Source organism: Patella vulgata, chromosome 6 (genome assembly GCF_932274485.2).
Source record: "Patella vulgata chromosome 6, xgPatVulg1.2, whole genome shotgun sequence".
In the NCBI taxonomy this organism is placed as follows: domain Eukaryota; kingdom Metazoa; phylum Mollusca; class Gastropoda; family Patellidae; genus Patella; species Patella vulgata.
In genome coordinates, this window is record NC_065884.2 from 61770100 (window position 1) to 61785278 (window position 15179).

The 15179-nt window shown below is 34.4% G+C and overlaps 1 protein-coding gene across 1 annotated transcript in view; it reads right to left on the reverse strand.

Annotated features, from left to right (window-relative positions):
- The window catches only part of LOC126825646 (tetraspanin-18), a 31376-nt gene that overhangs the window by 12935 nt on the left and 3262 nt on the right, over positions 1-15179 (reverse strand). The window contains exon 2 of the mRNA XM_050555392.2: positions 3-203. Coding sequence (XP_050411349.1) covers positions 3-203 — 201 coding nt within the window. The remainder of the gene's footprint in view (positions 1-2; positions 204-15179) is intronic.

Sequence of the window (15179 nt, forward strand, 5' to 3'; positions counted from 1 at the left end):
ACCATTAAAAGAATCCATTTATTGGTTCTGATTGCTCCTACAATTCCCAGAAAACCAAATAAAAGTATGATGCCACCAACAACAATCAGAACATAAAGAACTATTAAATATCTCTGGAACTCGACGTTGATATCCAGGTATTCATTTGACCAATAATCTAACAGCAGCCATAACGGTACACCGAATAATACTGCACCAAATAACTGAAATAATAACAGAAATATATTGATAAGTTTTCTTTGATAGTAATCAGAGAGGGAGAAATGGGGTTTAACGCCCACTTGACACAAACTAGGTCATTTCGGGACTAACATATGGTTTAATTTTATTTAAATAACTTGCTTGCGCGTAAGGGTCTTTAGCAGTGGGAGGAAACCAGAGGACCCGGAGAAAACCCACGAGGTTGGACAGGCGATCCTGCTCCTTGTCAAGTAAAACCGGATTTAGTAATTGGAACATAATAACTATTATTAATAATATTAACCTTTGTCCAGGTTTAAGTGTACATGATTCCCAAAGTTGTAATTGTTGTTGCATATTCTGTACATATTTAATATTCGTTTGTTCCTTGAATACTAACGTCCACTTCCAGGGAAACTAGCAAGATGAGTCAAATGATAGGCTAGTCTCGCATAGGCGGAGACAAGAGACTGGTTAGGCAACTTATTCCATTCCCTTTCCTTTGGGTAAAAACACAATGCCTTTGAGGGGTAGTGACAAAGGAGTTGCTCCCGGTACAAGTAATAGGGTATGGCAGAGGAGACCATAGGAACGATGGCGAGCGTGTGCAGTCTGGCCTGTGATCCCATTAAAGATATTATCTCCCCATACAGGTACATGTATCATTTGCTTGACAATGATGTTGAAATGATGTATAGTAATAAATTCAGTAATTATGTGTCAATAAAATGGTGACTTGTGCTAATATTGACAGATTGCTAAAACTTGGTTTGAAATATCCACTTGATACAATGTTTTTATATTAGCAAAAACACTGTAACCCGGGTATCAATTAATCTTGTGTATTTAACACTAATTTCTTTCACATTCTTTTAATCAAACAATTATACATTATTATTATTATTATTGTTCGATTTATATAGCGCTTCATTACACGTGAAGTGTTTCTAAGCGCATCAATAATCAATTGGGTTGTTTATCTTTTAACAGTGATCGAGAAATTAAACGCTTGTAAATTGGACACTCATTATCAAAATTGAATGGTCAACTTTAAACTGGACACACAAGTACAAATTAGATGATTTTTGGTGATTTTAAATGATTTTTGTGAATTTTTAAACAAAGATTTGATATTGAATGAACGTGAAAGAAATCGGCACTAAATACACTAGATTAAATGATATTTGGGTTACAGTGATAGATATTTTCTAAGTAGTTTGAAAATATTGTCCAATCAATGCATCTGTATTTAGAATCTCGGCTGTCAAGGAAATACATCTATTCTAAAAATGCAGTTTCCTTTGATATTTCTTTCTGCATGCTGTTGGCCATTAATGATTAACAAAGGTTAACCAGACAAGGAACATCTCACAACATCTGATCAATATTCTGTCTTCTTCTGCTTCAACCTTTCTCCAAGTATTACGATAAATATCAATAAAAACAATGATTTGATCTAATGTAGGGTTGCTTGGAATCACTGTGACATTGTTCTTAGATAAACTGACATTTGTAAACTTGTGTGTATTTTTACTGTATCAGCTTATATTTGTACATGGTGTCCTGTTTAATCGAGAGAGAGAGAGAGAGAGAGAGAGAGAGAGGTTTAACTCTACTCCCTTGCACATACATGTAGGGTTCATTTCGGAGTGGGAAGAAACTGGAGGACCCAAAGAAAACACACAAGGTTAGACAGACCCCACTCCTTGTCACATACACAAGCAGGGAATCGAAACCAGAACACTTGCCTCAATGACAGACCTTATGATCCAACAAGCACGCGCTATAACCATTCGCGCTATAACCATTCGGCCACCCACCACCCTTATTGTAAAGCAAGAGGTTATAGGTAACCTATGTGTAGTACAGTTATATGGGTTGAGTTAGGATGATCCTAATAAAAACTAACTGGTGGTAATCCTATATCATACATATACATGTACTGTCTTACCAGGTAATGTTTTTCACAAAGACTGTAAATAGTGAAATTTATCAGTTATACAACAGCAGACACAAAATATTCAAATTCAAGTAGTTTTTCAAGTCTATATATTCGCACTGAATTTTTAGTGTTATTTGTCGCCTATGAAATATTTACTAAATAATATACATGTACTAATATTAACAATCATATTGACCTCAAAATGAATCCAAAAATCGATCATTTCAATTGAATTCAATATTCAAACAACATTCGAATAACTTACTTATAGGTAATTTAATTAGTAAAACCAGCATGCAATGTGACCACTAACATACGATAGATTTACATTGATTTGAATTTACCAACCAAATATAAATAGGATGAGTCTGTCTTATAGACAATTTCCGTAATTACATTTTCTTAGTCTACGATATGTAGACGTGTTTAAATCACTCAACGGCATACTCTCAGGTGGTATACTTCAACAAGTCTATTTCTTTCCATTTAAAATAGATTACACAATGTATATCACAGTCCATTTGTAATTGAGCTTTCACTATTCCCGGAACATGAAAGAATATATTCTGTTAAGCTAACTTAAATCTAACATGTCTGTGGTTAAAACAATACATCTACATTTTCAATATGATGAGGATTGATTTTTAAACTGATCTGGAAATAAGGCACCTGTCACAGACAATGTCAGGCACAGATTCAGGCTTTGTCAGGTACAAAACCTCTGGTGCTTGTCATTTTGTCCGGCACTGATTCGTCTTTTTTTATTGATATTATTAATACATGTCCAACACTAAGTTGAAAATGTCAGGTATTATTTCATTAGTGCCTGACATTTTGTCAGGTACATCTAAAACCGTTATTTCCAGGCCTGAAGGTATCGGATATAAGTCATGCCTAGGCCCCACTGGGCATTTTTGGCCTCGGGGATGTACATGTACTACCGATGGAAACTGATGAGCCTCGGGAGGCGTCGGGAACATGTTCTCCCGTGTCCTAGGGAAGTTTCGGGAGCGTCACGAGCCATGTAGAACCATCGGGATGCCTCGGAAAACTGAGAAAAATTTCAATTTTTCCTGATGTATTTACAACGTTTTTTACCCCCCCCCCCCCCCGGAGCACCGAGAGATAATTTGTTTATTTCCATGATGATTTATCCCTACATTAACCTACATTGATACTAGAAACAAGAGAGATTATAATCTAAGGTGATTACCAAAATGTTCATTATTTTTAAAGTATTCTGGCTTAGATTTAGACCACGATAATACATACATGTATTGCAATCAAGGCGTTATATTATGGATTTTTATATGATTTATTGCCATTATGAAAATCTAAAAATGTTTTGACATACAATTGAACTATTAGTTGTCTATACACTGATTGTGTTATACCAGTAAGTTTATTCTGTATAGATCTCCAGAGAAACCAGAAATGCAAATCAGATTTTCATAGAGCTGATGAAATATTCATCTGAAAGAACCAAAGAGAAGTGATACCTTTACATGTGTTAAGGGCTTGCAAGGCAGTGGCATAAAGTTTGAGGGTTAGGTTATGACTAATAATGTATATTTATATTCAATTGACTCCTCGGTTTCCAAAAAAGACTAAACTTTCCTTTTTATTATTATTTTTATTTATAATACGGTCAGGCCTGGTTATTAATCTAACTTAGTCGTGCTCAACAAAAATGTCAGGCACCTTAAGGAAGGTTAATTGTGATGAGCATTTTGTTCTATATAAATATTATAAATAGACACTGAAAAAAAATACAAAACTTCGCTAGATACATTGACAGGCACCAGAGGGATTGTGCCTGACATTGTCTGAATTTGTGCCTGATAATCTCTGTTATAGTAGTAAGGTGCCTTATTTCCATGATATAAAATATATTCAAAGAGCATTAAGCTAAACAGTTGTGTCATGTACATCAAATTTCTTGCATTTTGTCATCTAGTCTCTAGAATCAGCATGTAAATGTGCCACCTACAGCCTACAAATACAAGAGTATCATTGTGAAGTGATCGCACTTTTATCATTAAATATTTATTATCTGATTCACAAATCATATAGTCAGAGGAAACCAGGCTGGAAAATTCTGAGGAACTGTGGCTCCACAGCATGAGTTTACAAATATAATTATGGCTTATTATTTAGGAGAATTATTTTTTTCTGTTTCAGGAGAAGGTAAATCCTGTTTTATATGACATTTAAAATTAAATGATTATTCCAAAATATCTTTTTAATATAAATCTAAATCTCTATAAAACCAATACGTTTAGTGGTTGGGATCAGATTGAGTTTCACGATCCCTGGGGAGGGTGGATGGTCGAATGGTTAGCACGTGCATGCTGTATCATTGAGTCAACTGGTGGTATGGTTTTGAATCCCGGGTTGTACGTGACAAGGAGTAGGGTCACCTGTACAACCTCGTGGGTTTTGTCAGGGTCCTCCAGTTTCCTCCCACTGCCAAAGACCCCTACCCGCAAGCGAATTATAGAAATAAAATTGAAATTGAACATGTGTTAGTCCCGAAATGACCTAGTTTGTGTTGAGTGGTCTCTCTCTTCACGATCCCTATTTATAGAAGACATCAGTCACAAGGTAACGTACTCTGTGAGATGTCACACAATCAACATTTCCCTTTACTTACACCGTCTTTAGTTTGTGTGAGAAAAAAACTGTTAAAATAAAAGTGTGGAATAAAACTTTATTGGCAGAATGCAGGTAAATATATTCTAGTCAACAACAGAATGATATCATGGTCCGAAAACAAAAAAGTACACCTGGTTTACCTTATAATGATCCATTGATTGACATTCTGATATTACAGCAATAATCGAGTGATAAATACACAACAGACAGGAAACTTGATCGATATTTTCGAGTTTTTACTGATATTTGAAGAAAAAATAAGTGAGATGTGTGTTTCTGTGATGTTCTGTTTCAAAAAGTAAATTTCTATACTGGAGGCCAATTCCGAGCTTTCAACGGAAAATCACCAACCGTACATGTACATAATCAGAAGTACATTGTACTCTCACCAAAACGATCAATGGTAAAGCCCTAGGGTGCCATGGTGGCTCTGATGAGAGTAAGTGTTTGTCGAGATAGTTCCTCTGGATTTGTGGTACTGGAAGAAGGACCTAGGGAAGTATGTCTAATCGTTTAGATGGAACAAAAAACTTAGGTGTACATGTCGGCATACACTTAAAAACCCTTCACAGATGGAATTGGATGAAACACACTGCATGGCGTAATCTCTTCTTCATTTGACTGGCTATTATAGGAAAGTAATATGTTAAAGCCCATGCAAGCTAGCCGGAATAAAAGTTAATATACACTTTAAAACTATACACGTTTTGATCCAACCATGTATTATTCAAACTAATAAATTCTATAATAAATTCCAACTATAGTTATGATCAATTAAAGTTTACAATGGTTTCTACTGTTTTCAAACTTGCATTGTTCTTAAATGAATAAGTTTAAACAGTAATATAATTCTGAGCAAACCAGCTTACTCCTCATGAAGTTTTATTTTACACTCTCAAGGGAACACTTTCCCTGTCAACCCCATAAGTGCTAACGGTTCTTCGTGGCATGGTTTCACCATGTCAATGGTGCAGGATGGAGGGCCTGACAAGGATAGCTGTCTAGTCATTCAGATGGGACAAAAAACAGGCCCTGTGTACACATTGGCATGCAAGTAAAAGATCCCTTGACAGTTGGAATTCGATATAAGAGTAGGCTGTAGCGTCGTTGTCTGGCCAAAATTTCCCTGTAGCGTCGTTGTCTGGACAAAATTTCCCTCATAGCGGGGATCACGTGGCTAAGTGGGTAAGACGCTGGCTCGCTAGCCTGGAGGTTGGGTGTTCGATCCAGATTTTCCGGCGTGATTCCCCCTTGTCAGTGATGCAGGACGGAGGGCCTGACAAGGACAGCTGTCTAGTCATTCGGATGGGACGGAAAACCGAGGTACACATTGGCGTGCATGTAAAAGATCCCTTGGCAGTTGGAATTCGATATAAAAGTAGGCCGTAGTTCCGCTGCCCGGGCAAAATTTCCCTCATAGTACACTGTATGGCGTATGCCCGTCTTCATTAGCCCAGTTTAGGAGCAGAACAGTAGGACATTAAACCCCATTTCATTTCTCCCTCATAGCACACTGTATGGCATAAGCCTGTCTTGATTAGCCTAGTCAGAGCAGAACAGTTGGACACTTTAAGATTTGAACCCAGAATGTTCCATCAAGAGGCCAGTGTGCCCTATAACTTGGCTAACACAACCACCTAATGACAAGTCATTACAAATTGGCTTGTTGCACCTTTAACATAAGTTATGGCCATTTGAAGTTTACATTTGCGCCTAATGATTTAAATCTGTATGTGTCTATAACAACATTTGATTTGATTTTGATCTTTAATTTCTATCTGGTCCATTCAACCATTTAATCATACTTTACCAATGTTTAATATTGATTTCCATCAGCCATCTTTATATGTCTGTGTAACTAAATATTTTACATTATTTTTTTTATTACTTTCTATTTGTATCATTCCAACATCTCATCATAATGTTTCAATGCAGAGGTTCAAATAATAACGATCATTTCATCTTAAAATAAATAAGAGATACACAATAGTCAACACATTTTTATCTCTACTTTAAGTCCGTCAATAACCATCACAAATTAAACGGTTAAGCCATTGTACCAAGTGCGTCTTTATAAGGCGATCAAGTCGACGGTAACATTTGATCACAGCTTCCGATGTTGACATGTGAAAAACTGGCGGCATTCTTGAGACAAGAGTCGGTGCCAAAGTAAACATTGCCTCCTCTTGAAGTGTTGTTTGTTCTCAAATAAAACTATTACTGATTATTAGAGGCTTTAGTAGTCTTGGTCAGAATATTGTCACATGCAAAAATCATGATACTAATAATAAAAGATATTTGAAGAGTTGGTAAAACATTCTGGTTTTCTATTCTAGTAACATTTTTCTCATATTCTGTAACTGCATACCCGGTAATAAATTCCGATAATCACCAGGTGTCTGGATGTTCAAGTTTGAAGAAAATGTCAATTGTAAACCAAATGTCCTGATCTGTTGACAAGGAGAAAATCAAAATTGCATTTGAGAGACAATGTGCCAATTTGACAATACAGTGAAATGTCGCTTAACGATCAACTCGGTATTATGGGACACTTACACTTATGACGATATAATCAAAGAACCTTATAAATTATTTGTTTACAGACGTAATAAGAGCTAATTAAATCTTCCTATTGAAAATCTTTTTTTCGGTTTCAAATGTTTTTTAAAATTATTACTCAGACATTGCAAACCCATAACCAACTCTCTAGACCATCAGATGGCAGTGATTTTGAATGGATAAAAACACAATCGCCATTTATGATTTAATGATCTAATGTAAAGATTGGGTAATCGAGACTTTGTTCATGATCGTAGCAATGACAATCGAGAATATACTATTTTACTGTACTAATATGTGCTGTCATTTGTCTGTCTGTTCAGAGTTGACGGCTAAACTAGGGCTGTCCCGGGACTGAAATTTAGTGTATAGTAGCTCGGACCTGGGAGTAATATAGGCTAGGTGGCATTGGCATTGCTGTTATTGCAGTCACACTTTCTGGACCTGGCTGGCAGGTGAAAAGAAAAATCAGTTTGGAAGAAAGATTTTTAAATCTACAAAAGTTATAAGAATGGTGAAAAGACGGAATGACAAACATGTTAGTGCTGGGTATTGCGACTGCAGTCACGCTCTGATACGTATTGCGATTCAGGTACTATGATGCGATTCATATTGCAATTCATAACCAGGTCAATATTTAAAAAGACAACAACAGGATAAATGAATAATTGAGATTTTTATGGCGAGAATTTTTAGTACTGTCAAAGTCAAAGAAATAAAAATGTTTTATATCACGATATTCATATGGATCAAAATAAGGACAAAACAATTTATAGGTGTTTAATTAAGAATGACAGAATTATTTACTGAAGCAACATAAAAATATAACCATCAAAAAAAGAATGGTAAAAAAATTGATTCAGTTTCTCGCGATTCACCGTCTCGCGATTTGCGTACATGTAGGTATGCTGTCAATATACACCAAAGTGAAATATGGGAGAATAAAAATGAACATAAAAGTTTGTTTGTTGAGCTTTCTTATAAATTAAAGAGAAGATCAAACATTGGATATATAAATGTATTTGTGTGTTAGATACTGTATTCAAAATTTCTTGGCAAGTATACTGATCCTGATATTTAAATTGACTATATATATATAATGTATATGTATGTATATAAGTAAAATTCAAGTATTAGAGAAAAAACACTAAAAATCAAATTTTTGGCTGGTACTTTCATCGCTATCAAACGAATCGTCAGGCCATTTTTCTCAAATTTCTGATTTTACTTATATGTTTAACTTATATATGTATGTATCTCAACTATTTGTCAAGTTTCACTTCTAAAGACACCTATATGTACATGAAAGATGGAATTGATTGAAATAAAATGTAGCATGTTAGTCCAGAAATGACCTAGTTTAGTGTTGATTGGATGTTAAACCCAACTTTTCACTCTCTCATTACAAATAATAAAATAATTTCTAAGCTGACAACAAAGCAATTTGAATAACACAGCCAAATCACATCTTTTCATATTATACAAGACAAAAGAATAAATTATAAAGACTGCTCGTTTAATGTACAACAATGAAAAATAGTTTAATGTTAGCTATCAATGAATGAACTGATATGAACAAAAGAATAATAATGCAGACAAAACACAGTTCAACAAAGAAAAATAACCATAAAACAACTGGTCAACTTATTTTCATTAGGTATATCCACCATAGTGATATTTATAAAACACTTTTAGTAACACACAGATTTATGCAGTTTTTATAAATCAAAGAGGCATTATGTGAGAGCTACATATAAATCTTTTTTTTGGCCTCAAGTGTTATATAAATTATTAATGGATTTATTTACATGACAAATCCATAATCAACTCTCTAGACTGTAGGGTGGTCGTAATGTTTAATGGATTGAAACACACTCACCATTCAATAATTCAATTTAAATATGGATAATGGAGATTTTGTTTGTTTATTATTGTATCAATGGTAGTATTGAAAATTGAGACTACAATATTCTGCAAAACATGATAACTTTGCTCAGAATAAAGTAATTTGACTCAAATTTTCAATATATTCCCTTTTTATTATCTATTTTTAAGCTACTATAACTGTCAGCTCTTTATCTGAATCTTACATAATACAATTTTTGGATTCCATTTACTAACCAAATGAAAATATATTGACAGACTATTATGTACATGTAATTAAGTTATTTTTAAAGAGAGAGAAATGGGGTTTAACATCCACTTGACACAAACTAGGTCATTTCAGGACTAACATAGTTCAATTTTATTTCAACAATTTGCTTGAGAATAGGGTCTTTAGCAGTGGGAGGAAACCAGAGGATCCAGAGAAAAACCCAGAAGGTTGGACAGGCAACCCTACTCTTTGTCACATACAAGCAGGGAGTCGAAGCCATGCCACTGGACTCAATGACAGATAGACCTTGTGATTTCACCACTAAACTACCCTGTCTATGACTCAAATCTAAAATAAGCATAGAAATAATGACTTACATAAGTTGTATACCGTATCCTAACAAAATGTCAGCCACTAATGAATTAATGCCAGACTTTTTGAACTTTGTGAAATAAATATCATTAATAACAATGATAAAAGGACAAACCTGTACCCCCCCCCCCCACACACACACACACCCAAATAAAAAAAAAGACAGGTACAATGTAGCAGAATGTTTGTGGTTGAAAAGACCTGAATTCGTGCCTGACAATGTAACAGATGCCTTATTTACTCGTTTGTTTACTTAGTACTGTGTAAATTGTATAAGATCTCAAGAGTAAATACACAATGAAATTTGATTGTAATCAAATTAAGAAATTTGGTCCAATTTTTGTAGAATTTCGCTTCATTAACATTTCCATCATTGATTTGTTATTTTACCTGCCACTGAATTAGGGACAAATAATTGATAATTGTCAATTTCATCATTAAATACTACACAAAATAGAAATGAAATGGAGTATAACATTCTGCTGTCTGTGACTACTGGGCTAATGAAGATGGGCATACGTCATGCCGTGTGCCATGTGGGAAATATTGCCCTGACAGCGGCACTATGAATCTAGGAAAAAAAGTCACAGGTAAAAAAGTCACAGTAAAAAAAACACAGGTAAAAAAGTCACAACTTATATATTGTATTGTAGGGTGAGTATATGATATATCTTTGATCTTTTAAGTTATTTGTCTTTGACAGTCCAGGCTGTCGTCGCCCAGGATGCCATCGGAAATCCATCTGTCAGGAAGGTCAAGAAGAAGTTTGTAAAGATGCAGACAAATGTGCTATAATGTATTAAAATGTCAGATGTGCTGATATGCCATATGTGCTAATACGTCAAATGTGCTATGATATCAAAATGTGCTGATTTCTAAAGACTAAAACAGTCTGGTTACATCTGTGTAATGAACATATGTGTAATGAAAGGTTAAATATGTGTTATTGTTTATATTGTTATTGAATTTGAGATGTAATAAAAAAAACTGTGACTTTTTTTCCTGTGTTTTTTTTACCTAGGCAAATTTGTGACTTTTTTCCTGTGACTTTTTTTCCGCGCACCGGCACTATGGCCTACTCTTATTTCGAATTCCAACTGTCAAGGGTTCTTTTACATGCACACCAATGTGTACGTACACAGTACCTCAGTTTTTCATCCCTTCCGATTGACTATACATTGCCCCTTGCCAGGCCCCCTGTCCTACACTACTGACAAGGGGGAACCACGTCAGAAAATTCTGATGACCTTTTTCGGCCAATGCAGGGATCGGGCCAAAGTCCTACTCACTGCGCCACTGCACCACCATGGCTACCAAACACAAAATAAATAGCATTAGCACTACGCAATTTCTCGTAAAAATGATAGTTATTATGAAGTACATGTAGCAAATAAACAAACATGTATATAGAAGATATACACTAATAATGTGTGATATCACATATCGCGGAAATGTGTTGCCATTTAATTAAAAATATTTTATTTATATTCATTCAACCCAGAAACTGATGAATATTACTTGATATAGAAGTAGAAATTAAAGAAAACATGTGATATTGACATGTATGGTGTGATAGACTGGTGATATGTACACCAGTTAAATCTTTATGTCATCGTGGGCTGAATTCTACAGGATGTAGTGTGTTTAAAATAAAAACCAGACCGGCTAAAGTCTCACTGGCTGTCTATTTCTAACAAATGTTCTTGTGAATCATATAAAATAACGAATACATGAAAAATGTGTACCAAGTATTAAAGGAGAAGACTTGCAATTTACAGGATGTCCTTTGATTAAAGTAGGGTTTTAGCAGGTCTGGAAATAACAGCATTAGTTGTAGCGGACAAAATAAACTAGTTCCTGACATTGTGAACTTAGTGCCAGACATGTATTAAAAATATCAATAAAAACACTGATTATGCCTGACAAGTGACAAAGCGTGAATTTGTGTACATCAATATATCAAATCAAAATATTGAGCAATACAGAATAGCATAGTTCTATTGAATGAGTCAATTGATAATCCGAGCAATCACTGCATATCCATACACTTACACAGTGTGAATTTGGGCAATTGCTAGTCACCAACCCCACATGGAATTGCGAAAAGGAAATGAAATAATGCCCTACTTTTGTTCTGTGAAAGGCGAACAGTACTTCAGACAGTTGCATATATTAGGACTATAGGTTTCTAAACAGAGCTGTTCACACAGATTAAACCAATTATATTTCCTATATTTGAGACTGCTTCTTTAAATTCCAACTTCCAATGTACCGTATATATGTAATGCCATACATACAGTACTTAATAAAGCTTATACAGTTCTGTTCCGAAATTAAAATCCCATAAATTCTAATTTCTAACTCAATTTACAAATCGTTATTTAGCTCAAATTAGTATTGTATTCCATATAAATGTTAGTACAACTTGTATTTAAATGTGCTCATGCAGTTAATAATGCTACTCAAGTTTAATATTAGTTGTGTTATTTGGGATTAAAATAATGTATTTTTATATAAAGAGAGAGAGAGAGGGGTGGGGTTTAACATCCACTTGGCACAAACTAGGTCATTTCAGGACTAACATATGGTTCAATTTTTTTTCAATAATTCTCTTGCGCATAAGGGTCTTTAGCAGGACCAGAGGACCTGGAGAAAACTCATAAGTTTGGACAGACGACACTACTCCTTGTTAAGTACAAGTGGGGAATTGAAACCACACCAGTTGACTCAATGACAGACCTTATGATACTGCGCGCAAACGCTAACCATTTGTGCCCCCTTGATGTCATTGCGAACCTGCTCCTTTCAGCAGATCAACAAAACATTATGCCATGCAGTGTGCTACGGCCTACTCTTATATCAAATTCCAACTGTCAAGGGATCGTTTACCATCCATGCACACAAATCCCCGTTTTTTTGTACATTTCAAATATAACTTCTAGACAGTCCTTGCCAGACCCTCCATCCTATATCAATGGCAAGGGGAAAACTTCATCGGAAAATACTTAGGATCTTTTTGGGCCAACACCAAGATCGAACCCTGTCTGAGCTTTTGGTTAGCCAGCCAGCCACCCAGCCAGCATCTTCCACTGGATCACCGAAGCTCTCTGTTTGTTTTTTAAAAATGAGGATAATTAAATTTAGTTGTAAATAGTAACAGTTTTTCACATTTTCACTACTGAGATATGTCAGTCATCTTGCATTTAAACAATGAATTTTTTTTTAGACGTTTTAAGTGCAAAATATGTTGTACTCATATCTTGGTACAAAAAAAAGCAACTGATTTTTTTAAGCCCTCACGCCCATGTGAATAATGAAATTCTAAAGAAAGGAAATCAATTTTTTTAAAGATAAAAAATCAATTTATTATTAGGTATGTAAGTTAACATAAAAATAAATTGTACTCATTTTTTGAAACAAAAAAATAAATTGTACTCATTTTTTGAAACAAAAAAATAAATTGCACTCATTTCTTGAAACAAAAAATAGCAACTAATTTTCGTAGCATTATAATTACTGTGTAGGGTATGTACTTAAAGTCTATTTTGCGTCATTTGCATTTTTGGGAAAATATCAAATTTTGCATGGCTTATAAATGATGCATTACTAAAATTTAGATAAAGAGTTGACCGTTCCTGTTATACTTAGTTCAAAAATACATATCTAGATAATGCGAAAGGAATATATTGAAAATTTCATTCAAATTACTTTATTCTGAGCGAAGACTGTTTATTATCTTGGCAATGGTACTTGACAATCCAGGCTAAGTCTTGATTATCCAGTCTGCCATTAAATTTTAAAATGTCACAGCTGTTATAATCCATTTAAATCTCAGCCATCTAATGTTCTATCACGTTGATTATAGGCTTTTTCATGTGAATAACTATCCAAACAAACATAGTTTAAACATACATTCCCACAAAAGTATGTATCGGGTGGTTATTTCAATTAAAAGTATGTCAAATTTGGTATGGAAAGTATAGACGCCCAATCTTACTTGAAAAATACCGGATTACCTGAAAAAAAAAGCCCCGAGGCAAGCACTGGGCAAAAATGTAAGGGTATCACTAACTGGCAACATGACGTATTGTCTGCCAGATTGACTTAGGGATTGGTTGTTATTTCTTGAGGGGTTTAAACGTTTAACGGCAGTAAAACAAGTTGGCAGAATATAATTCAAGAATTTACTTGGATCAAAAGATTTTGGCGAAAATCAATGGTGGTGATTAGCTTGTGTTGACTAATTATTGAAAAGAATTTTTGGAATGATCTTTTTAGAAATTTAGCTTTGACAATATTGTAGTTTGTAAGGTAACAATCCCTCAAATGATGTTCAAAGACTTTAAAATGTCACTTCAATGATCTAATATGATAACATTAAATACACATGTTAAATAATAAAAAAAATTATTAATTAGTAAATTTTATTTTTAAGATAAGGTAGGTGTGCTATTTTAATCAATTAATCTCTCTTTATGTAATGTGTGAACATAATGCTCCAAGCCACCTTTAGTAGGAAAAAGAAATTTATGTAGGGGTGTAGGCCTATTTCTGTGTCCATCTTGGGTTACTACACATTCTCTATGTGGATATACATGTACTGACATCATCCACTTGCTTTATCAATAAGAACTTTATTAAGGACTATCCCTAGACCCTATCTCTTGTCATCATTAATAAGGTACATTTGAAAGTTATCTAAATTTCTTTGATGAATACTGACAAGAATTTCCTCTGCCTACAGATCATTTACAATCCACTGATACACACAATAGACAATAAATATAAGCTTTCAAGATATAAATCTTCTTGCATCACCGACTTATGTCGTCATTGATAATATAAAATCAACGATGCGTATCAGCTTGGCCAACAACAAACTAAGTCTATAGTTATGAACTGAATGATCTCGCCCTTCCACAATCAATAGAATTAATCAACTCTAAAGTCACACATCCTAACCCATTCCTTAATCACTAATATAAACAAAGATTAGATCCCACACTATTGTGACAAATTTACTACCCACCGTCGAATTCTTTTGGTCTTTCTCAATATGTCAACAAAATACTTGCGGACACACCATGTCAGCCTACATAAAGTGTGTTGTTGGATTCACTAGGAAATCTTTTTATTCAAATAACGAAGGCATTATGTTTGTTCCGAAAAAGCAATCAATAAAGAAATTTAAATTCAAGAATAAATTTGTACAGAAAATAATTCAATACTGTACCGTGTGATTTTATGGATTCTAAATAAAGTTGGAGTAAAATTGATTGATAAGGATTATGACAAGTCACCCAAATAAACTGCAACAGGCATAATGTTTCAAGAGGGGAGTTTGGTTAGCAAATGGTCGATTGCACTAGATTTAGG